Raw genomic sequence first — 26,681 nt, 5'->3', positions numbered from 1 at the left:
TCCTCTGCTGCTCCCAGTCCCTGGTGCCTGAGTCCTCTCCTGTGTCCAACTGCAGCAGTGTGTTTTCATTGGAACCAGGCAGGCTTTTAAACCCTTCTTCACAAAGACTCCTAACTCTCTCCCAGGGGGGTGAAGCTTTGTGTTGGCTGATTGTACACAGATGGCCGGTGTAATAATGCATTGATCAATTGTGCACTGTCCTTCCATAAGGCCCCCCTTGATCACAGATCCAATCAAACCGATTTGCAACCCCACACATTACCCCTCAATGGAGTGACAATTGCCTGGCACTTATGCTAAGAGCAACCTTGAACAGGGCAGAAAACAGAAAGGACGAAGCTGAATCAGCACTAAGATGTCACTGGCCCATTAATGAAACCACCATCTACATAGCCTGTCAGGATTGTAGTCCCTCCCCCTTAGGGGCATTTCGGCTCGTTCACATTTTAGTTGATTTTGTGCACCTGCTCCCTGTTCCAGCCTTACTACAAAAGCCAGACGGTCACTCTGTTCTGGGCTCTGAATTGGAACACGGACGCCCGGAGGTTCGCCTACCACTGGGTCGCCCTACGTCTGCGGCTCGGGTGGCATTCGCCTCCTAGGTGTCCTGAACCAGCCGAGTCCGGGACCTGGAGCGCCTGGTTCTGTTCCCCCTTTTTCCCCCCGACCCTTCGCCAGATCCTGCTCCGGTTTTTAACTTTTTCTCGTCTGTCTACAACCCCTCGCCGGATCCTGCTCCGACTTTTAACTTTGTCTAGTTCATCTTGGATCGATCACCTGGCTCTGGACATCTACCTGAACGACTTCCCTTCGGACTCCCTTTTTGAACAGTTCACCTGGACCATGCCCCTCGGAGCACCTTTTTCACGCCCCCCCCATTCGTCTACCAGCCCTGTTCCTCGTCCCCTCCCTGTGTCTGTTCACTCCCTTCCGGATTTTGTTGTCTGCATAGGGTCCTGAAAGACTCTTCGTAACATACAGTAGCCCTCGACACCTGGTGCCCAAGCACCCAGTCTTTCTCTCCTTAATAATTGTTCACTATGTTGTTTCCCCCTTATTATAGTCGGTCACTATAATGTTTCTCCCTTAATTCCCCTTGTGTTGATCTGTTGTCCTGTTTACAAGATAAAGACTCCTCTCGTGCAATTTAACTGCTTCCTACTAACTCCTGGCAATGTTTTAGAGAGGCTGCTGGGAAATGAATGCTAATGATCTCTCTTTCAATAACTTATATAATACATACTCCCTTGACCCATTTTATTTTAATGTTGTTTTTTAACTTTTTCTCACAAAAAAACAGAACACACTATTCTCTAAAACAGATGACAAATTGTGAGAACCACATAGTCTATCTTGGGTATTAAAAGGAAATCTATGAAAAATAGGTATCTAAATGTGCCTCAAGTCTCTGCTGGGTGCATTGGCTGTGAAAAGGAGTTCCTTATAAGTGGTCAGGGATTGTCAAATTTCTTTTGTTATCCCACCACCACTGACCTCTGAGGCCACCTCCAGTTCCAGGTTTGTCTTAGCAAGAGACTTCTGACCGAGTAAAAGTGAGTAACTGCAGAAAATACACTAAACAACCTCGCAGCCTCACTGGGGGCTCTTCAGCCTGCACAGCTCTCTAGATGTATTGAAGACACTTACCAGGTAGCCTTCATGTAGTCTGTTTGTCCTCATGTTTACTGATAGATAAACAAACATTAAAATGTTTCCAAAAAATCCAGAAGTGATATTTTTAGCTGCCAAAATGTATTTTGTTACATGATTTATATTCTAGATCAAGTGGTACTAAATCAATAGAGCTTTTTTTACAATTTACAACAAATACAATGTTCTTATTATGTAATATCCTTCTAAAAGGATAAACATTATAACTTTTCATATGCAACATACATATTAATTTAAATATAAATGATATAAAAGTTAGCAGAAGCACATTAAGCACATTTCCCAAAATACCCACTGTAAATTATTGAGTTAAAGACTTTGGTGCATAAAATATATATGAAGAAAGTGGAATACTGTTGTGTACTTTGTTTTGTTTTTTATATTTAGCGACCACTACCATCTAACCTAGGTCCATTAGGTATATATGACGTCATACTTCTGATTTTATTTTCCACCACCAAACTTTTCTTTTACTTGTAAAATTCCATATTAATATTCCATATTAACTTGGTTGAAGCATACACAGAGAGAAACAGATTAAATGAAGCAATGGTTTCACTAAAATCTAATGTATCACAAGTGCTACCTACAGTATCAATTGTCTTTGGGCAGTAAATTACATAACGCAATGCGACACATTATTTTTAAGGAAATTGGAAGAAATACTGTGTGTTCTGAGTGCCCGGTTCTGTATGTGTTACAGAGTGTTAAAAAGCTGTATCATAATCCACATTGGTATAGCTAGCATGACCCCCATCATACAACAATGTGTGCATAAAACGCATTGTGGGTGGGCCTTGTCAGGGCTGAAATGTAGATTAAATTTAGGAACACTGAAAGACTGTAAGAAAGGAAAAATTGTTACACATAAACTGGATGAAATATGAAATGAAACAAAAACATCAGACCTGGAAATGGACAGACTATTAAAGCGTCTCCAAAGCTAGTGACTGTGGTGACAGTGAGGCACAGTGTACAGTGCCTTTAATGGTTAAACATTACAATCAATACTGAAAGTGAAACTTAAACTAAGTTTTTTTTTAGCTGTCATCTCCTGATTGGTCCTCTGTGTTTCCTATAAATATATGTCCTATGCATCCAAAGATTAAATCATTTGGATTTTTCTGGAACACCAAACTAGGTCACTTCTTTGAAACTGGTAAGAAAAAGAAGGATTAAATACTAATAATTAATATTTATTTCTTCTCTCTGCATTAATGCTGTACTTAAATTGTTTTGCATTGCAACAGCAGAATAACAGAGATGCCTTTGTAAAGCAGATCTACAAGTACAGTAGGTTATTATAATTATTATTATTATTATTATTATTATTATTATTATTATTATTATTTGTTGTTCTTGTTGTTGTTGTTGTTGATAATCATATAAAAAGCACACAAAGAGAGAAAAGAGCAGAATTAATGCGATTACAACTAGGGTTTGGAATGCAGTAAGAATGTAAATGGGCAGACACAGAACTAATTAGATATCTTATTTTTGGGGGATATAATTCCAAAGCTTTGGGGTATAGCAAATGAAGGCCCTGGCACCCATAGTGTGTAGGTGGGCTTGTAGGACAGGAAGGAGACAAGAATTACACTAAAAATTGGGAGGTGAACAAGTGGAAACATGTAAATGCTGAGTTGCATTATTGTTTCAATGATTTAATTGCTCAATTATTGTTTCAACTGAAATGATAATAATATTAGCACCAATATCAATACCAATTATCATAATATTTGCACCAAAATGACCATGCAATTGCTAAATTACATGGAACACTGTTAGTCAGAAATTACTGTAATGGTTCTATACAAAAGTGTTACTCTCACTCTCTTATTAATCTATACATATAATAAAACTTTTAATTTTCTGTATACTTTTGATTAATACAGATGAATGCAGATATTCAGAAAGATTTCATGAGGATTATAGTTTTATTTAATTAGGCACTGGTGTTTATCCCAAATTCTTAACATGGTATTCATGTCTCTTCTAAATCGCTCAAAACAACCATGTAACTGTGTATGTAAATTTGAATTCTAAACACACATACAGCACAGATTGATCATCATAAATGTCACAATATCAATGCTGATTGAATGTAACACACATAATTGTATTTCAATACAGAGATGGGTGGTTCCAAATCAAAACCAACACCATACCAAGGTAAGATTAATCTTTCATTCATAATCTACAAAAAATATTAGAACAAGAAGTTCCCTCAACAGCCAAAATATTGTTTCTTCTTTCTACTTTTCACCATGGAGTTAATCATTATTTGTTCCCTGTTTAATAAGCACTACACTTATCCTATGTAGTGAAAGATAGGGTTCTAACTTAAATGGAATTAATTAAAAAAAACACTCCCAATTCTTGGGATATGTTGCTCTTTTATCAGAGATCACATTAAAGGTTGTTTGGCTTGTTTGAGTGAGTGTGAGTGTCTTGGAATGCATTTTATCTGTCAAACAACTGTCTGCACATCATACTCACCCCCTTACCCAGCCAACAGTGACTACAGAGAGGAACGGGGAATGGCATTAAATACTACCATGAGTTTCATGGTGCCCTAAGAACCTTCTCATTTCCTGAAACACAAGCTGAGCTCCGTCTCACCTTGATCCACCCAAGCACTAATATACCCTAATATAGGAATATTTCTGAGACATGGAGGATATTTTGATACTCTTTGGCCTGCAATTGATGATGGTGCTTTTCCTGAGTCAACAGGACCTTAGGAATACAGCAGGTTATCTCCTTCCTCCTTAAAATCCAAGCTGACCTTGTGTAAAACCAGCTCTATTTGATCTCTTAGGTTGATTTCCAAACTGGGAAATGGAAGATATCCCTCTTGAAATTATCCACAGCTACATTGTTTCCCCAGGCCTACCACTCACAACTGTAATATTTTCATTTCTCTGGGACTCTTACTTCATGTTACAGAAAAGGTATTTGTTTTTTCATGGCCCTTAACAGCTGTAATGTCACAAATATTTAACAGACAGTTATCATACTGATACAAACAGTATGATAATCACACAAATGACAATACATGCAGTTTTACTATTCTTCCTATACAATAGCAAAAAGATATTTTAATATAATTATATATTAAATATATACAGTATATTAACTATATGGTATAATAATACCATAAAAAGTGAAGTTTTATGTGGATATAATATAGAACATGAAAACAAAACAATTACTGTTATTATTTTCAGTATAAAAAAGATATAAGAGAATAAATGTCAAATGCAGTTTAACAAAATATTCTACGATAAAATTGACTTTTAACACAATATTAAAAATGAACGGTGTCTCCTCTACTGTCAGAGGTTAATTTCCAAAAAACATACATAACAAACAACAAACAAAATAAAATAGATTTGTGAAATGATCTGCTGTAATAGAAATGGCTGATCGTTCACTCACAGATTAGAGACGAGTTGACTTACTGGTGATATGCGAGAACACTTTCCAGGGAGCAATATAATCATTTAACCATAATCAAAGCCACTAAAATAAACTTAGAGGCATCAGATGGAATCAATTAACATCACTGACAATGTACACAGCTGTCTTGTTTGCACTGGGGTGAGGATAAATATACTTAATGTTCTGAGTTCTTTCTTGCATTGTCAGACTGTGAATAAATTAAAGCATTTTATTAAACAGGCATTTGTGATTTTAATCAAGATGGGGGTAATGGGAACTCTCTATTATTCTCTCTATTATATTATAAACACCCCAAAATAAATTCAACGAAAGGCTTCGAAGAAAGAGGCGCTCTTTCCTTCTGGTTTAACAGTCTGTGCAGAAACAAAACAATCAGGTTAAACAAGAGAGTGTGGCATTACTTTTTGTCAATGAAAAAATAAAGTATTTTCATGTTGAATTAGTTGTCCTTCTTTTGGTTGGATAAACATGAATAGCATGAAGCAACATGGGGTCATTGTTATGATTTCTCTATTATTATCAAAACCCTCAAATCGTTAGATTTTGGTTATTTTGGAAACATTTTGACATGTCCCTTGTAATTGCACTGCTGTTGATATTGTAGCAATAGACAAAATGAAATGCTTGAGGTTTGTAATGTAGGGATTTCTATATTTATGTCTTAATTTAGTGGTTACGTTAGTGACAAAGGCTAAACATTCAGCTTCAGTACGCCATATGGCCGACCTTACATACATGTTTGGCCGACATTACATGTTTAAATAAACAAAAAACAAGTCATTTATTCCTTTATCATGTCCTCTCTTTGCTAGTTAATGTTACTTCACTTTGTCGGGGGTGATTTTTTTAGGCAAAAAACAGGCTATTTACAGCCTGTTTCATGTTCTTCCTGAGATTGTTGAGCGCAGTGTCAAAATGTTTCCATATGAAAGGATTCATATGAAAGGCGGTGACGTCACCATGCTGGCAAGCCGGCTTTCACAACCTGTAATGTCGGCCATATGCGTTAGAATATATTTAGATCTTTAAATTAATATCATTATTAATTTCTTTAGCATCACAACATTGTCCAATAATACCTTTCTTGTGTCTAACTTTTAGTTAAGCAGGATTTGAGCTACAGACCATAAAAAAAACAGGATTAACTTTTTTCTATCTCTTTCTCATCCGCTGTGATTCTGGTGTTAATAAAATGTGTTTACAAAGAAAGTGAAATACAGTAATACTACCAGCTATATAAATACATATACAGTATTTAGATCCTTAAATTAATATTGTTATAATTTCTTTAGATACTAGATTCCATATGTGATACTAGATCTTGTTTATATTAAAGTTATATCACTGGGCAGAGGCCAGCCTCAGGACAGCACTGCTAGAGCACCACAACTTCGTAACACATGTTTTTCCATACTGTAGTTTGAGTCTTTGTGTAAGCTGTAAGTTCTTTTTACTGTATTTCTTAATAAACATTTGAAACACTTTAATTTTGTAAACTTAACACGCATTCCGTACAGAAATAAAATAATGTTTTCTACAGGTGTTAAGCAGATTAGCAGGTTACTGACAAAATAGTGCACCGTGCACCACTGTGGATGTACGGAACTCAATGTGAGTTATGTCTTGCATTGTCAGATTGTGAATAATAAAAGCATTTTATTAAACACGCGTATGCGATTTTAATCAAGATGGGAATAATGGGAACTCTCTATTATATTATAAACACCCTTAGACTGGACAAAAGATTTTTTTAATTTTTAAAAAAGAAATAAAAAATGAGATATAATATGTTCCTGCTAAACGTAGACATTGCATGATTTTAAAAGCTATAAAAACAGGTTTCGATAGTTAATAACAACTTTTAACGTGTGAAAATGGGTGATTTTTCTTCCTTGTGATCAGCTTAGAATCTTTGTGTTTCCCTCCGTATCACATTGGGCCTAACAACACCTTTTAACTGTGACTATATCCACGATATAGCACGGCCTCTCGTACCTTATTGCTTAAATAATTAAATTCTGAAAAGTAGTCATGTAGTTATCACTTAACTTTGAGCGTTTTGTGATATTTAGAAATACCAACAAATTCAATATAGTGTCGATGATATTTATTATCAGTTATAACGACAGCAGTAGCAGCTTCAAATTATTTGTTGTTATTAATAAATGATTTAGCTTTGAACAGTTGTGATATTTTGAAATATAAAAAATGTCAATATATAGTAGTGTCCATAACATTTGCCATTTTAGTTTTTCAAAGAAATGTGTATTTGTTAAAAGAAAACTCATAGCAACAGCTGGGTTAGATCCTCCAACCCCAGGCATAGAGGGCACATGCTTAAGCCATCATGCCACAGACGTAATCAGGTGGGAAGGAGTGAAACTGAAGCATACATATCCAAAGAAAGTGTACTATTGTGATAATTTGAGCTACAGTACATGAATATAATTATATTGCTAATTAATTTCTTTAGATACGTGATTCCATATTATATTCCCTATTAATCAAATTCTAAAACTATGCTTTTGTTTACTATGATAACGAGTGTATTCGCAGAAAAGGTTAAAACATTATAGCTTTTCACAAACTTTATAAACTTAATACAGTCTGAAGGAGCATGTAAAAAGTTTCCAAAATAACCACATGTAAGACTTTGATGCTTAAACTGTTTAGGAAGAAAATGGAATACTAGTGTGTATTTTTTCTTTAAACTACCAATACCAGGCATGTGCAGTTTACATAATATGTTTATGTTCCTAAATTAATATTGTTTATGACCATCAGACGCGTTATGCTCCTCTTCTTTTTATGCTCAGCTACAGTACTAAAATTTCCCTTTAGTTGTAAAATTCCATATAAATATTCAATACTAAGCAAATTAAAACATGCACAGTAAAGAGATGAAATTATTCAATCTTTTCACTAATGACCAATGCACCACGAGTGCCCCTGTCGGTCATTTTGGCCAGCCAATCACGTACCGCAGTACAACGCAGTGACTTGTGGGTAATTGCGTGTGGTACGGGTTTGTACCGTGCATTTTGAATGGTTGCATTGGTACATTTCTTAATTTAATAATAACCACATTTTTTTGTTATGATTTTTGTTATTATATTTTATAAATATGCTGCCTGCCAGTCAGTTAAGAACAGAACCAGTTAAGGACAGTACCACTGATAGACAAAAAAGTTTGCAATTTAAATAATTTTGTGTTGCTACAGTATCAAAAGCAGCATTAAGAAGCGTAAGGATATCTACTGTATAATGTAGCTCCTGAGTCTGAGGCAATAAATAAATTATTCAAAACCCTGAAAAGAGCAGTCTCAGTGCTATGATTTAAGTGGAAACCAGACTGAAATGGCTCAAACAAGTCATTGGCTATCATATAAGACTGTATTTGATGTGCAGCCACACATCTAAGGTTTTTTCTATCTAACTCCTGAGATAGAAATGGTAAATCATTTTGTCAGAATCCAAGCCTGGTGTTTTTCTATAGGAGTAATTGACATAGTCTTTAAGGCATTAAGGTATTTATACACTGTGATTTACCTAAAACATGATACACTGGAATAATCTACTGTATGTTGTACATAGCACTGATTTATAAGAAAACAATGACATCCTCTTTTTCTAAATGGTTTATGACTTTACTTCAAATTTAAAGGATACATTGCCCACTATCAGTGCCTCTACAGGGAGCAATGTGCACACTGTAAACAACAAAAAGGCTAGGAACCTCATTTTGTAATGAGCAGCTCTTGTTTTAAGTGATATTATACATGTCATGAAATGGAGAAGTATTTAAATGTATTTTTAAAGCAGTTCATGCCTCTCCTTAGTGCTGCCATTAGTCTACCACTTGTTTTTGTGTGTATGTGTGCCTCCTGCAGTTTTGTATACTAACAATGGCTGACAGTGTTACAGTATATTATCTTTTTTTAACAGATCCACTAAAAGAGGCCACCAGGAAACATTCCTTACTAGCAAAAAACAACATGGATAAGGTTTCTGAGTATTTACTGAATTAATGCATATTAGACAATCTTAAAAACATCATTACTAAAGAAAGAAGAGACTAAACAATGCTTTGTGCATGATGCATGGTATGTAGCATTAGTCGAAGTCATAAACAAGGGGCGAATGTGTAGCCAAAACTGTGTACATATAAATATAAAAAATGCAAATTATAATTTTTGAAATAGCACACTGAAAAAATATTTAAATTGGGAAAAACTTGGAAAAACTCAGTCAAAATTAAATGCTGTAAATTTGTCTAATATAACCAGCCAAAACACATTCAATAAAACACTTAAATGTATAGATTTAAAAATATTAATGGCAATGAAATATAATGTTTATGCTTTGAAATTGTTCTTCTAAATTACATTTTCATTTAATCATTTACTTCAGTATTATCAGCAGTGAACTGACTTATAAACATTATTTGATTTCAGCTTCTATTGTAGCGTTGAAATAACAAGTTATCTTTGTTCTCTGGCACAACAAAGTAATTTTCTGGTGACAAGCTTCAGAAAAACATTTTAAAAAAAGTTGATTCCCGGGCACAACATCTATGACTATTTGTTTCACATATTAAATATTGTAAGTGTCAAGCTTCTGTATTTTACAGACTTGGAAAAATGAGAGCAAGGGCAAGCCTGATTGATGACCTGTTGCTGCTTTGTTTGTGCTGCTGAATTCTGGATCACCTTTCATTTCTTGAGAGAATTTAAGTATCGCCACATAAAAACAGTAACATACTGAATCACAAAAGTACTATAGACAATATAGAGGGCATTGGAAATGGAATAATAATTGTGGAAGTGCTTTTTGATAAACGGAATCTTGAAGTGGCAAGATGTAGTTCTGTGATTCCAGAAATGTATCCCAAATGTATCCCAATGGGGCAGAAACAGTAGTACAGAAAACGGAGGGATATAGTGCTTACAAGTCTTTTACGATTTCTTGTTTTCAATTATCTTACAGACAAGCATGAGGGAAGCAAAAGACTATACTGGAAAGTAAGTGCTCCTTAATCTGTGTACTAAGATACAGTATAAGAAACACGTTTCTGTGTATAATTACAAAAAACAATTACACCTCTTTTCATATGTTCCGAATTATTTTCTGCTTTCTTTCCTCTTTTTTTCTCATGAGGATGTGATGAGTATAAATGTACTGATTAACTGATTCTAAGCTGTTAGATTACTGAGGTGTTTTCTCCTTGGTTGATATGCATTTCCATGTGCATTTCCAAATCCCTTATCCCTTAATATCCCTTAAATCTATAGTTTATAGTTAGATTAGAAAGATTATAGAAAGATTATCCCCACAGGCTTGGGTATTGGCTAGGATTCAAAACCAGACACAAGGCTATCCCAATTAATAACTAATGCCTCACATTGAAGAGGTTACAATATGCAATCACAAGTTAATTCAAAACTACTGACATCTTTTTTAAAACATTTAAAGTTAAATACAATATATTTTTAGAGCCAATATATATAATATACAGATAAAAACATTCAAAACATGCATTAGAACCCATTGACGTGTTAGAGTAGCTTCCCTTTTCTTTGCTGTACCACAGTGTAGCTCGTTTGTGCGATACACTGACCAAAGACACTTGTGGAGCATTTGTGTTGGTGAACAACAAGAGATCCTAAAGTCCTGAGCAGATCACACCTCAACAGTTGACCCCCTCCTCTTCTTGGGCGTCTAGCAGTATCCTTTAACCTACCAGCTGATGTCCAATAAGGCAGAAAATAAGGTGCTATATCCCAGGATATTACGAAAAGATAAATACTGACTTTAACAATGTGCCTGTTACTTGAAAACAAGAAAAATAAATACTTTTAAATGAGTAACATTAATATTAGCAATATTTTTGAAAGTTTAAAGTGGTTACAACTGTATTAGTCCCTATTCACCTTCTTGAAATTAATAAGAATACACAAAGAAATTAACAAACACATTAACACTCAAGTTACAGTGAGATCCAGTCAGCAAAGCAAATTAGAAATTCTCCAGATTCTTTCTAATATGTCTCCTTTTGCATTTTTAGGAACAGAAAGCGCCAAGGTTGCACATTCTTCATGTTCGTTTTATCTCCTTCCACAGGACATATGTACGGGTTTCACAGACTCTCTGTGAGGGGGAGACTAAGGCTGTTAAGCAGAGAAAAATCCAAATCCAGAAGGCCCTGAGTAATCTGAAAATCCCTTGTAAATTGGTATGGTTTTTATTATTTTTTATTTGTGTTGCAGAAATACATATTCAGTGTATTTTGCAAAATGCAAGTACAGTTAGTTACTGTAAGCATCATACAAAAAACTGTATTGTTACATCCCAGTGTGTGGTCTATGTGTGTTTTTGTTATGTTCCACACTGCTGACCCTTGATTATTCTCCCTCCTCCATTGACCCACCATTACACCACTGTTCCGTATGACATAATCATCAATCAGCTTCTCAGCCAATCAGAATGCATCTTATTCAGCATATAACATGGAGGTTTTCTGAAGGAAGAGGCCTTTTGTTTGACTTCAGTCTCGTTTTGCGTTGCGTTGCGTTGCGTTGCGTTGCGTTGCGTTGCGTTGCTTTGCTTTGCTTTGTGTGTGTGTATTTTTGTATAGCTTTGGCTTTGTTGTTTTGTTTGTTTCTGTTAGTTTCTTTGTACTTTCGTTTGTTTGTGTGTTTATCCTTGTTTTGCCATTACCTTGCCCTAATGTGTTATATGTTCAACTTTTGTGGTCTTTTGTACCCTGTTCCTGTTGATTACTCTTGTTTTCCCGTATTTGTATTCCTAGTTCACTTGTTTTTGTGTGAACTTTTGTGTATAAGGTTAGTTTAGGTTGTTGGGTACATTCTACACACTTAGTTGATTTTGTATTAGTACACTAGTTTAGTACGGGTGAGTGCCATTTGTCTTATATGGTTGTTGGGTAGTCAGTGGAAGTTAGCTAGGGTGTAGGAGACACCGAAGACCGTGTGTTTCGGGTTTTCTTTTGTAGTCAGGTTAGCTTTCCCTCATTTTCTTAGCCAGCTCCATTTTGTTTGTTATTTTCTTTTCTTTGGCACCACTCTAGTTCCTTACCCCTGTGTGTTATCGTGTCTTGTCAGTCACTTATTCAACTTAAAATCATCACTTCTGCATCCACCTTTGTTATCACGCTTCCTAGTCCCTCACCAGAACCCACCTGCATCCAAAAAGTATCCTAAATGTTACACCCCTTTACCCCTAGACACTTGGGGTTGTAACAGCATCAAAATCACAAAGTTATTATCAGGAAAATAAAGACATTTTATTTTGTAGCAGGTGCATTGTCATGTTAGTGAAAAGATATGACATAAGAAAATTAATTATGCTAGTTAGCATTTGTCGTAGGGGTTTATTGTTGCTGTGAATGCCACAGGGATGTTACTCCTTTCCCGATTACATGGATGCAGTTAATAGATGAGAGGGTGGTGAATGGACAGGCTTTGGGGAAAATGGAGAGTACATAAAGTCTAATAAAAGAGGCAGAGCAGAAAGGGAAAAAGTGTATGGGAAGACAAATGAAACTAAGATTTTGCAGGCTTCTGCATTGTCTGAGATAACAGTAGGCAAGGATCAGGGCTCTGAATTGTGTGCAAAACAGGCACCTTACAGGTCTTAATAGGGAAGGGACTTGTGAAATGAAGTAGAATAAGTAAATGGAAGAAGAAATAATTCAGTTTGAACCATGAAATTGTAGGTTGAGTTGGAGTGATTAAATAGCGCTGGTGGAGAGGGTGACAGCCAAGATGGAGTTACAATATTTCATGCTGTTTTAATGATCCTAAGTGGTGATATTACAAATATCATAACAGGTTGCACTTTTGTTGCTGGTAAGTAGATTCTTGCACTGTTGTTATTTACATTAGATGCTTTCATGAGAGAAACATAATAGGAGAATGTTAAATTTAAATAATTCTGAATCTTCTTCTCTTTAAGGGACACCCTTGAGTGGAGTAGGGTACACGATACACAGTTGTGATATCTCAGTAACTTTGCAATTCATTTACACTATTTAATAGCCTAATAATTATCTGTCAGACTCGGACACTGTTTTTTATCATGCTCTTTCTCTTGCTACTCTCTTCCTCAATCAGGACTGTGTCCCCCCTATCGCCGTGCTGGGCTCAGGGGGGGGTCTGCGCGCCATGGTGGCTCTCATGGGGACTTTAACTGAGCTGGGGGCTCAGAACCTGCTGGACACCATCATGTACCTGTGTGGAGTGTCAGGATCTACCTGGTGAGTCTGAGAGACTGGGCTCTGGGGTCCAGGTTTGTGCCAGGTGGATCTGTGGAATCAATATGAATTCTGAAGGTTTGCATAAAGCAGCAGAACTTCTAATTCTGCTCTAATTCTGTAAGATATAAGGATTGAGCTCCGACGTTTCTCCTGGTCTCTACTCTTGTTATGTATGAATGCAGGTGTTTGACATCTTTGTACCACAACCAGACCTGGTCCTCTGAATTAGAGAAGGCAGAGAAAGAGATGGTGCAAAGACTCACAACTGGCTCGTTTGACTGTCTAAAAGCATTGGCAAGAATTATGGAGGCAGAAAAGGATGAGAACTTTTCCATCACAGATATATTTGCATCTACAGTTGTGCATGACATGGTGAAGCAGGTCAGCAGTCCTTCCTGCCTGGGTTTCTAGCATCTTTGTCATCATGTATTTGTGTATTTCTGAAAGTCTTTCTCTCTCTTCATTGATGCTTCTGAGTAAAGCATACAGTTTAATGTGGTAAATTGTAATTACTAAAGGTTTTATTTCCCTACAATATATCTTTGCTCAAAAATGAAATTCACTTTTTTATTTTTACTTAATTTTCATTAGTGCACACCATTGGTGTGTACAATAAAATAGGAAAGGATATAGAAACAAATTAAAGGAAATTCTGGGATATTTTATTATGATTTGATGCTTTAGCAGAAGTTTCATGCTTAAGGTGATGTGACCTTACTATTCAGGACAAGTAACTCTAAAGGGAGAACACAAGTGCTGAATCTAGATTTTTTTTTTAATTACTAGAGCTGAAAACTAACCTTTATATAATCTCTAATTGTATACAGCTATGTGAGCCCCACTGAAGATCTCAGAGACCCTCCAAACCTGGTGGGAGTACCTGGGAAGTACCATTGCTGGGTCTTCACTACAATATATTTTTTCCAGGTGGATGAAGAACATTTTTCTAAAGAAACCGATGATGAAATGAACAACCCTTACCCCATCTTGGCAGTTGTGGACAAGGAGCAGAGACAGAAGGATGAATACGATAGAGGTAAGATACATGATGATGGATGAATATAAATCTTATTTAAAATCCTGCAGAAAGGCCATATACGGTATTACATATTTTATAGTAAATGTTAAATGTTCACAGACCGCATCGCTAGCACTTAATCTGATCTGAAAAATTATGACCAACCAGCTGCTACTGGTAAAGGTAAGGAAATGATCATTAGAGCTAAACTATAAGGCTATTAACAACTCAAAATAATTTATATTTTAAGAAACTGCCAATATGTATTTAAAAAAATGAAGGATTGTTTAACTTCTTTGATAATTGAACCCATGGACCTTGCTTTCTGTGTAAACTATTATTTGCTCTATGAAATAATATATGAAGTCAACAGCCCTGGCAGGTTATACCAACAAATCATAAGAGTTTTCTGAAGTCTGAACTTTTCTGAAGAAAAATATTATTTTTTATTCTAGTGTTTTTTACCCATGTTTTCCCTTCAACCAAATAGTGTTCCTCAATTAGTTTGCGATTAAAACTATTTTCTGTTCTCTTCAAAAATAACTTAAACTAAAAACCAATAAATCCTTCTGTCTCCTGGTAAAACTCAATAATTCCTTCCTGGTTTCTCTCAAGCTACACAATATAAAAGATAACAGTGTGCCTTCTGTCACGATCGTTACTCCTCATCTTAAGGGCGCTCCAGCCCTTCCTCGTTCTGTCCCATTCCCCACACCTGTTTCTTATTCGAGCTCCTCTTTAGTTCCACCTTTAAAGCCAGATTCTCATTGAATCCCGTTTCGTGAGAGCCTGGGGTCCTGCTGCATCTGGCTCCGTTATGGTTTTAGTTTCCTGTTCCTGATTCCTTGTCCCGCTGGTCCCGACCCGGTTCTGGTTTTTAACTACTTTGGATGGATCCCCTGGTCTTGGACTTTGCCTTCCGTTTTGGATTTCCCTTTTGGATTTATGCTTGGATTGTTTGCCCCGGACTCACTTCCCCCGGACACCAGCTCACCTTGGACACGCCCCCCTGTCTCCTGACCGACTCCTGCATGATATTTTTCCCTATTGTTTCTTCACCTTTCGGATCGTGTCGTCCGCATAGGGCCCGGAAAGAACTGTTCCTGACACCTTCTCCTCCTTAAATACCTGAGGCAGATGATTTCCTCCATTGTGTCCAAATTCCTTAATTTCTTTTTCTTTTCCATTCAACCAAGGGCTGTTTGGGGATTAGAGATTCATATCCTTCAAACTAGCCATGCATACTACCATATACTTTAATTTTATAAAGGGTATAAACAATTTTTATGGACCTCCAACCAGGATGTTACAGTTCTCATTTTCAGTACCTTTTTCATATACTCAACAACTACAACAAAAGTTGGACAAGGTATTACATTAAAACAACAAGAATATTAATTTTATCTATTAACTAACAATAATAATACCATTTAATATTAGAAAAATAGACACACAAGAGTGGCCTCAGTGCCTTCAAAATGGGTTTAGAGATTAGCAGCGATTTAGGGACGAAAGAGTTTTTCTAGTTCTGGTACCCTTTCTCACTTCACTCTTCTTCTGTTCTTCCTCCTTTTCTCTGTGTCTCTTCCCTTCACAGGGGTCTGGTGTGAGATTACCCGCCATGAAGTGGGGTACTCTGGGTATGGAGCCTTTGTGGAAACACCATTCTTTGGGAGCCGTTTTGCAGGAGGGAATGTGGAGGAGCTCAGAGATGAGATGGACATCCTGTACTTGCAAGGTCTTTCTTCATCTTTGTTGTTACACTATAGATGAAGAAAAAACTCCACTTGGATGACAAAGCCTTTGATACACACAGAAGATTTTTAGGCAAATGGAGGAACTTTTCCATATATTTCTATTGGACTTCAGTTTATTGTGTTGGGCTTTTACATAATGTTTGGTAATGGTGATAAGATATTCCATGTGTTACATTTGCATTAGGAAATTAGGGAAATTAATAATTTTATAGGGATGGCTGTTCCCAGGATGGCTGTTCCCAGGTACTCCTAAGTTATCTTGAATGGAAGAGGTGCCCATGGTGACTCCACTAACCGCTGACCACATAATCTATGTAAACTTTTAGTTCACAGATAAGGGTTTCTCAACTCCCATTGCAGAAAAACAACAGAAACAAAACTCATCCTGAAACTAGGTTCACACCTCCCCCTTTCTCTCAATGACTGACTTGTTTTCATGTAATCTTCTCTATTCTCATGCTGGTTTTGACTTCACACCTTTCTTCACCCCTCTCCACTTTGCGCTTTCTGAGTGGCGTCTCTGCCCCCCCTTCCTCCTCTCCTCTCCCAGCTTTTGTTCTTCTGTGCTATTTAATCTTTGCTGTCTGCCCTGTCTTTCTCACACCTGAAGAAGAATTCACAGCTGGAACATTGTGTTTTCTCTCTTCTCTTTTCAGCATGGAATAAACCTATTACTTGTTCCTTTGCAATTTAGGTTAAAACAACTATCCTTTTTCTGTCTCAGAAACGGCCTTGTTCATAATACCAGCCTTGTATTAACTGCTGGTAAAAAGAAAATGGCTTTGACTGAGTGAGGATTTCCACTTTTACTTATTGGGTTAAAACAGGGACCATCAGCACAGTCTGTTTGGCATGTAGGCTTCTATATATCAGGAACCATATATGTGCAGATTTTCCAGCTCCGCTACAGGAAGTGATCTACAGTATTACACATGGGAAGTGAATTAAATAGTCTGATTGTTTCCATGCTGTGATTAAGTGACCTCAAACCATTTTCATTGCTCTCTCTCTGTTTTTTACTATTTCCTCAGGACTGTGTGGCAGTTGCTTCGCTGACTTCCAGTACGATATAGGTATAATTTTAATATCTTGTAAGTAATGAATGTGCTGTATGCTCTCCCAATCTGCATCTACAGATGCACCCATTCAGAATGTGCAAGGTATGACAAAAGTACAGTGCAACAGCTTTTTAGTTTTCCAAATAATCTAATATAGGACTGCAGCACTCTGTAGAATCCTTAATATACTGTGGGTCTGCATGTGTTCTTCACAGTTCATCGTATTTTAATAATAAAAATCAAATGTGTATTAACCCATTAGTGCTTTCCTGAGCTATTCTTACTGTACAATAATATTAATTCGTAACATAATTTTTCTATTTAATGCAATGTAATTGTGAATAAGTAGTAATGTATTATTTATTATTAATACTGTGTATAATGAGATAATTTTATTTTAGATTTTGTCTTAACTATATTATATATTGGTTTTAAAAACTTTGTATTAAAAGCAAATAAGCATAGAAAACAGGAGCAGTTGGACAATGACTTTAACTATGCTTAATTAAAAGTATTTTAAGACTGAGGCAGTAAGTGAGCCAGACAGTAGGTAAGAGAGAGAAAGAGAAAGGGCAGTGGCTGGGAATTGAACCCAGGTCAGAGGCATAGCAGGTGAGAACTCCACCACTTAACCAAAACATCACCTTGCTTTACAAACTAAATTAAAAATTACAAGTGTTTCATTTTCCCTTACATTGCAAATAAGCCTTATATATAGTATATAAATATAGATTGTATAACCAACACACAATTAAAATGTACTGGAACAAGTAATAGGTTTATTCCATGCTGAAAAAAAGAAGAAAGAGATCACAACGTTTTGGCCGTGGAGCCTTCTTCAGGTGACACCTGAAGAAGGCTCCATGGCCGAAACGTTGTTCTCTTTCTTCTTTTTTTCATCATGGAATCAACCTATTACTTGTTCCTTTGCAGCCTACACATGCTGACGCAGCTACCCACCTGAACTATTAAAATGTACTGTTATGTACTGTACTTAGAAAACCTTAAACTGTTTAAGCATTTGTCTGATTTTTATGTTGCAGAATGGATTTGCAATCAGTTGTTAAAAGGGAACACCGAAGAGACTAAACAAAAGAAAGATATGAAGGCCATTCAGGGTGAGTTTTTGAACCTGGGAAGTATAGAACAATTTGAAGAATTACAGCCAAACTAAAAGGTCATCCTCACCTAAATTAACACAAGATACATTTATTAAACATAAATTGTGCACAAAACATATACCAGTCTGCCTGAATACAGGCAGCAGACCTTACTGTGAGGGTTATCAAAATACAAGGTATATAATCCCGAAGAGATGCAAACACAAAGAGATACACAACAGAGAATATATTTCAATATATCGTTCGGCTATACCATATCTAATCAGTGTCATTACCCACTGTTAGACTAGACTCGGAAGTAAATACATTACTCATGAATTAAATTGATAACAACTTGTGTTGAGGTAACAATTAAATTCTCAAGACGCAACATAGAACATGGGGTTTACTTATCCACTGTGTATGGATTTGGATTTCCTGGCACGGACACCAAAACCAGCTGACAGGCTCTTTTGCAAACTCTGTCCCAGCAGTCATCCAATAGGCGTCGTCTCGGCGTCCTCTGGCTACCAGCCACGGACGGAGGAATCTAACTGCGGTGTGCAGTGCAGTCGTTGCTCCCAGGGGTCTACTAGTAGTCTGGCTGACTGGTAGAAAGTCTCTATGCACAAAGTGTGACCGCGGGTCCTCGCAGGTCATTCTATTGCACGGGAAGAAAACTGGTTCGTTCCCGGTCCAGCGCTGCTTCTGAATAAGCTATTCAGGTTGTCGATGAGGGTCCAACTGTAGGCTGCCGTTAATCAAGCGGAGCATTCACATTGGTTGTTGCAGAATTCTGAGTACGTCCGGGATCCTCGGCCTCCCGCTTAGAACAAAGTCCAAGTCCCAGTGCAGACAACACCGGTTGTCGCGTGATTGTCTCTGAGGGTGCGCGAAAATGGCCAAGGAGAGCTCCGACCTGAGCTTGTGCTACCTTTTTGACCAAGACACAGATGTGTGCTGATTGGTTGAGAGTTTGGCGGGCATTGGAGACCCACGTGGTGTTACCACGCCCTGCCAGTCCCTGATTGGTTGACCAAGGTGAGAGATGAGTCACTTACTCCTGACACTTAGGAATGCAGTCAAGAGTTCCTCTGGAACTCCCTAGACAGATAGGCGCCAGGGATGACCATTGATCATTAGCTAAGTGCATCCCCGTTTGGGAGTTGTTCCTTATCAAAAGAAAACACTTAAATCGGCCTGCATGAATAACTTCTCTGTGGCTGCATCACAGAGATGAAGAGAGAGATGGGGCCTCATTTAGGAAAGCACAGCAACGCTTAATTCTGTCTTATTAACAAGCATTGCCACTACAATGTAATGAGATAAACTTTTAATTGCAGATGAACATCATTATTTATTGGATGTGAAGGTACTTCTTAAAAATTCTGAGAGAGTCAGATTTCACTGTGGATTAAATAAATAGATTGTTTCTGCAGACCATTGGATTTGAGGTGCTGTATTGAAGATTAGAATGAGAGTCAGTAGGATTTTTTTGGATAGTGTTGTTCATGAGGAGCTTGAGAATGTGATGGAAATGTCTAAGTATAATATACTCTTAACTATTTGCCTTGCAAAAATATTGAGACCTTTATTGAGATATTGAGAACAGATTTCACGGTTTGTTGATTTTAAGCTTGCACCCACAAAACTTTGAAGTAGCAATTAATATCGTAATACTCTGCTTCACAAATTAAAAGCAATAAATGAAAAGAAATAAGTAAATAGTTAATTTTAAAGAAAATAGAAAAGTTTCAGTTTACAGACAAATTCCACCAGAGCCTCACAACATTGTCCAATAATACTATTCTTGTGTCTAATTTTTAGTTAAGCAAGATTTGAGCAAAAAAAAGATTCACTTTTTTTCTATGTCTTTCTCACACACTGCGATTCAGGCACAGAATGGTTAAAAAGAGGTCAGACAGACAGGGAGGAGGGGTGAAACTGTTACCTGTACTGGATAAAGTGGTTGGAAAATAGGTGGATTTACATAAATAAAAAGCTTTCAAATTTTAATGCGATATAGAAGATATTATTCATAATAAATTACCGGTCTGTAAACAGTCTGTAACCGTCTGTGGACGGTCTGTAAACTGAAAATATATAGAGCAGCCATGTTGTTTATTGCCTCTTTTTTCACTTGGAAGAACATTCCAATGTTAATGCGACACTGAAGATATTATTAATAACCTTTTAAATCTGAAGCTGTTAACTCTACTTCACACCTGCATATCAAGATCATGGTTTCAAAATAAAAAAAACCCATCAAACCATAGGTTGGATGACAACGTCCTGATTGTTTCGCAAGGCTGTGAAATGTGACAATTTGTTGGAGTTACCATCAGGAGTAAAACGCCAATTTCCCACTGCATTCTGGGGAATGTTGTTTGGACAAGAAACCTACATCTTGTCTCCATCTATCACTCTCTCACAATTCATCATGAATGAATAAGTCAAATTAAACTAAAACATGTTTACAAAGAAAGTGGAATTCAGTAGTACTACCAGCTATGTAAATACATATATTTAGATCCTTAAATTAAAATCGTTATTAATTTCTTTAGATACGTGTTTCCATATTATATTCCCTATTAATCAAATTCTAAAAGTATGCTTTTGTTTACTGCGATAATGAGCGCAAGTATTCATGGAAAATGGTAATCACTTAACTCACTTAACTTTGAATGTTTTGTGATATTTAGAAATACCAACAAATTCAATATAGTGTCGATAATATTTATTATCAGTAATAACGACAGTAGTAGCAGTTTGAAATTATTTGTTGTTATCAATAAATGACTTAGCTTCAAACATATTGTGATATTTAGAAATATAAAAAATGTCAATATAGTGTCCATGATATTTGCTATTGTAGTTTTTCAAAGAAACGTTTATTTGTTTCTTTGAAGCAGAATATATCCAAAGAAGGTGTACTACTTTCTTTAGTAGCACATGAATATAATTACATCATTATTAATTTCTTTAGATTCGCGATTCCATATTATATTCCCTGTTAATCGAATTTGAAAAGTATGCTTTTGTTTACTGCTGTAACGAGTGTATTCGCAGAAAAGGTTAAAACATAACTTTTTACAAAGTATATAAACTTAATACAGTCAGAAAGAGCACGTAAAAACGTTTCCAAAATAAACACATGAATGGAATACTGGTGTGTATTTTTTCTTTAAACTACTAATACCAGCCATATACAGTTTACATAATATGTTTATGTTCCTAAATTAATATTGTTTATGAGCATGCTAAAGGCATGGTGAGATTCTCAAAACTTACTTTATATGATTGGAAAAGAATACGTGATCGGATTGACAAAATGCTGTTGTGTTATTTTTTGTCCACTACTATTGCACCATACACCATACCATACCATAGAGGCCATTAATCTAAATGTATAACTTGTCAAAATAATACTGTGTGACTGAAATAATTTGTATTTGTAAAGCAAATTATTATGATGGCTTTACTATAAATTATTTTTTTATTTTTCTTTGCAGTTTTTGCTAACATTTGACTTTTCACCCATGAAAGTTCTCAGTGTGAGCATTCAAGTTTGGATTTTAAATGTTCACTTTCATAATGCGTATATATCAATTTTAATTCAGTAAAATGAAAATGGGATTTCTAGGTACTAATTTTACAAAAAAATATGGATAATAAAATTTTAAAAACTCATACAGAAAAGAAAACAATAGTTATTTACAGATTTTTTTCTCTTGGCTATTATGTACACTGTCAAACATTTATGTGAAGCAAAACAGGTAAATACTGTATACAGTATATAAATCCAACAGCATTACAGTATGAACCAGTCTCAGTGAAGTCTGTAAGTAATGTTTTCTTTTTTTTTAACTTGACTCTCCAAGCGTAATGTATTTCCTATGCAGTATGATCATTTATCTCCTCTTTGTCACTCTCAGATTTCAGTATTTCAGTTTCATTTAGAAATTATGGAATTTTGGTAAGTCATCATGGAATTATTTTTCCCTTAGAACAGAAACACATGGTATGCAATGAAACTAAGCAGCAATTAAACCAACATTGTAGCAATTATGTTTAGCAATTGTAGGAATTTTTAACCTCTTAATCCAATACAAGGTATCAGAGAAGCCAGAACCTATCCTGGCAAGCAACAGGCTCAAGTCAGGATATACCCTGGAAAGGTATATTGCATTGCAGGAAAAACATACTCACATAAGCACCTGTTTTTCCCAGAAGCCAGATGGCTTACCACTACAGTATGTCTTTGGACTTTGGGAGGAAACTTGAACACCTGGCAGAAACCCTCACAAGCACAGGGAGAGCATACAAGCTCCATGCAGAGAGCACCCCAAGTCCAGGATTGAACTCAGGGCCCCGGCACTGAGAGGTAGCAATGTTAACCACCATTGCCACCCTTTTATATATAGCAATTATGTTCTATAAGATACATTCTACAAATCACATTTAGAATACTGTGTTTCATAAAAAGAATGCAATAAATTTACACAGTTTGAAATACTGCAATAACAAATCTTACTTATCAGCATCTTTAATCAAAGGATGTTCATATTCACATTACTGATGTCAATGTGAAAAGCTGGGAACCAAGCTTTTATAATTGAATTCAACTTATTGTATTTCCTTAAGGATTAAATCACGTGTACAGGTAAAAACCAGGTTCTAATGCTGTACTTCCTTTCTATCCCTTCAGATTCACTTGAAAAAATGGACCTAACACCTGATTTGTTCAAGAAAATCTTCGCTCTCATTTTAAGCTGGACATGGGGAACCAAGTACAACTTCCTGTATAAATACCCTGACACAGGTTAGAATATGAACAGCAGTGAAATACATGAAATGGTGATCAAATATTATATAGAAATATAGTATAATGTGTTAATAAAGCAGCATGCGCTGACCAGTTCTCAACATTGGCTTTTCTGATGTTCCTATAGTTATAGTTATAGTACAAGAGTGTTCAGTTGGAGATCAAAAAGACATGCTTATAATTTTTTTAATACTGATGTGAATCATCCTGAAACAACATTGTATAAACAGTGTAATAGAATACATGAAAATGATATTGTTTCTTAAGAAAAGATAAAACACACCTGTTATAAATTACATGATTATTATAAACACAAGTACCAAAGCAATGGCATCAAATATTTTTGCCTTTTATTTCCTCTCCAGCAAAAACTCTCCCTGAATATCTGGTCAATAATGAGAAGATCTACTTGGAAGATGCTGCTATTGCCAATGATTGTGGCTACCCATTGGTTTTAAGGAATGACAGGAGAGTTAAGCTCATTCTGTCATTTGATTTTTCTGATGAAGACCCATTTTTGGTAAGACGCTGTATTGGAAATCACAATATTTAGCAGTTCAGTATAGTGAAGTCTTATACAGTATATAGGCTTACATGCTTTGCATCAAATCATCTTCTCCCTTAGCCAAGAATGAGATAAACTTATAAAGTATGCAACACAATATATTAAAAGTTACCAACCACTTCTCACCTCTTTCAGTGTTGTGCAGTCGTGTATTTCTTAAATGGTTTTATTTTTTTCATGTTCAGAAGTGCAAGAGAAATTATGGCCTTATACAGTGTGACCGAGCATACTTTGATGAAATCATTACTAAACTAAAACAGTACAGACCTTTTGCTATCCTAGCTGGATAAAGCTGTTGATCTTCTCTCTGTGCCTTTTCCTCTCTTCTCTTTCCTTAACTCTTGACATACCCCCATCCCCTTTGCAAACCTCTCTGCTGCACTCCTCTCTCTACTCCCATCCCAGACTGTCACTAAGGCAGCTAAATACTGTGAGAAGAACAACATTCCCTTCCCACCCATTCCACCAGTGACTAAGGAGGAGAAGGAGTGTCCCTTAAGCTGCTACGTTTACAGTGCTGATAAAACCCCCACAGTCATGCACTTCCCTCTGTTCAACAAGGACTCCTGTGAAAGTAAGTGAATCAGACCCTAATCAAACCACTTACCTTGTCATCAGGTTTTCACCTCAGACACCTAGTAATTCTGTACATCAGTTGTCAGTAGAAACATCTAATAGGTAATTATGTAATCCCGTGCAAAGAGACCAACAGAAGTAATGTGATCATGGGGAAAAATTATCTATCCAACCATCAATTTTTAATAACTTTACCCATCGTGGCTTAAAATGAGCTGGAGCCTAACCTTGCAGGCACAGGACATAAGGTGTGACTATACCTTTGACAAATGCTAGTCCAATGCTGGGCAGACACGCATTGTATTAAGGTGTGGGTGACACCTGAAGAAGGTTCCATGGCTGAAACGTTGTGTTTACTTTTTTTTCAGCATGGAATAAACCTATTACTTGTTCCTTTGCAGCCTATGCATGCTGACGCAGCTACCCACCTAAACAAATTATCTGTTATTAAAATGCAGAAGCATATCTCTCCTGCTTTAGCTTCCTCACAATAGATTTGTGTGGATTTTATAATAAAATTGAAAATACTGCTGCTCACCTTTTAGCTCTTTCTTTGGCTCCTGACTACATGGGTTTACTGTTACTTGTCTTTGGACTCTGGTCTCTATTCCAAAATTAGGTCCTATCCTGAGAGATTATGCTAAGTGTTTTGTCCCTCCGACACTACAAAATGATCCCAGCCTTTATATGAGGTTACAGATCAATTGAAACTTTTACATCTGGTCTTTAAACATACAGTACCTTTTTATACTAATTTTCTAATTCTTTTAACAACTTGTACTGTTTAATCTTATTTTGATGTTTCTAATGTGTTTTGCTTTTGGTTTGACATATTTAAAGCACTTTAAATTGTCAAGACAAGAATGATTATTCCATCATCATTTTGTCTTCTTTCAGGCAAGGAAAAAATTGTTCAAATGAAGAAGATCTACAAAACATTCAAGCTGTCATACAATGAAAACGAGCTTGATGATCTTCTGAATGTAGCTAAGAAGAATGTCAGTCTCAACAAAGATAAGATTATCACTGAGATAAAGAAGGCTGTGGGTGCAGAAAGAAAGAAGTGAAACCAATAAAACCTACACAATGAAAGAGTTGGCATTTTAGAGAACATTTTTAATCTGAGGGTTTTTTTGTTAAATCAGTAGTTTTATAGACATGGATGCAGTTAGATTGTTCATTGCTTATGATTTAGGCTTCTTATTTGCATATTTTTTAAAACAGCATTTGTGGAGTTGTATTGACAGATACATAATAAATACACCTTTATATAGAATGTGAAATTAATGATAAATTTATGACCAACATATTAGGAGAGAGATAATATTTCCCTTGATGCTCCTGATTATATATTTCGAGATACGTGTTGATTTTATCTGAAACCTCTGATGCAGTTTGTTGATTTTGTTTTCAAACATAACATCACTTTATTAGCGCTATACAATTTCTTGCATTAGGAATTAGTCTTTTCTTTTCATTTTCAAACAGTATTCTGAATCTGATTATTTTTTAATCTGAAAAGATGCTTTTTGTTAGCCAATGCACCTCTCTGTTCATCATATCTGGTTTAAAAGATTAAAGAATCCTTAATCTATAGTATAGAATTATAAAAAGGTTTTGAAAAAGTGAAGCAACAAAAAGTAGACTTTAGAGGGAATTTGTAAATGGAGTTCATGGAATTTATGGGACAAAGACAACTCCCACCAATCATCTGTTCACTAGTGTATAAATACTTTATACTTTGCTGTATAATATACCCCTACTGTCAACATCATTGCAGCCTTCTTTCTGTTTGATACAGGTTGTATCATCTGTCATGATAGTCGGGCTGTTATTCCTCAAGACAAGTGGTTTAAAGCAAAACATGTCCCTAAGGCTCTATTTCCTTTAACTCCTTATTGGGATATATGATGAATTAAAAACATTTTCTAGAACCCCAATTTAAGAAGATTCAGAAATGACTGGGTGTTAAAATGAGTATTTTATTTGTTGGATCATAATACATTCCTGTGTCTTCATAATATGATTGTTACATCATATCATAATATTGCCTATTCTTTAGAAAACTAGAAATATGTACCATATGATTCAGTACAATACTAAATTGGCAGTGAACTGTCAAAAAGAACATAAATTGGCTGACAATGCACACAGATTGGGTTTTAAAGAACCTGCTGCCTTATCTACAGTATTACAGCTCTTTTCATTTTCAATCCAAGCAAAATACAACATCTTTGTTTCCACACAGTACTTTTAAAGGAGATCCATGGTTAATAGAGAGAAATACAAACATGATACAGTACATACATGAAGCCTGTCAGGGAATGTCAGAAAGTGTTAGAAAATTGTACTCTTCCTTGAATTCGCTACC

At 36.0% G+C, this 26,681-nt stretch overlaps 1 protein-coding gene across 5 annotated transcripts; it reads left to right on the top strand.

Moving 5' to 3' along the window:
• The first annotated feature begins 2,790 nt into the window (after nucleotides 1-2,790).
• Nucleotides 2,791-25,539, top strand: LOC148815931 (cytosolic phospholipase A2 gamma-like). 5 transcript variants are annotated; one of them, XM_088904744.1, is made up of 16 exons: nucleotides 2,791-2,830; nucleotides 2,922-2,964; nucleotides 3,805-3,843; nucleotides 9,082-9,140; nucleotides 10,123-10,157; nucleotides 11,257-11,368; nucleotides 13,269-13,411; nucleotides 13,594-13,792; nucleotides 14,339-14,447; nucleotides 16,027-16,167; nucleotides 17,218-17,259; nucleotides 18,288-18,362; nucleotides 23,053-23,166; nucleotides 23,535-23,689; nucleotides 24,140-24,308; nucleotides 25,208-25,539. In XM_088904744.1, the coding sequence occupies exons 3-16, from the start codon at nucleotides 3,807-3,809 to the stop codon at nucleotides 25,375-25,377; spliced, it is 1,560 nt and encodes a 519-aa protein (XP_088760870.1). In that variant the 5' UTR covers nucleotides 2,791-2,830; nucleotides 2,922-2,964; nucleotides 3,805-3,806; the 3' UTR covers nucleotides 25,378-25,539. The 5 variants fall into 5 exon arrangements, with proteins under 5 accessions (XP_088760870.1, XP_088760872.1, XP_088760869.1 ...); XM_088904746.1 differs by lacking the exon at nucleotides 2,922-2,964 and adding an exon at nucleotides 4,493-4,625 and having other exon boundaries at nucleotides 2,797-2,830; XM_088904747.1 differs by lacking the exon at nucleotides 2,791-2,830 and adding an exon at nucleotides 4,493-4,625 and having other exon boundaries at nucleotides 2,951-2,964.
• The last annotated feature ends 1,142 nt before the right edge of the window (nucleotides 25,540-26,681 follow it).

Source organism: Atractosteus spatula, chromosome 24, assembly GCF_055471065.1.
Source record: "Atractosteus spatula isolate fAtrSpa1 chromosome 24, fAtrSpa1.hap1, whole genome shotgun sequence".
NCBI lineage: Eukaryota > Metazoa > Chordata > Actinopteri > Semionotiformes > Lepisosteidae > Atractosteus > Atractosteus spatula.
Note: the sequence above shows the minus strand (reverse complement) of the source record. Positions and strands in the feature narration are given on the sequence as shown.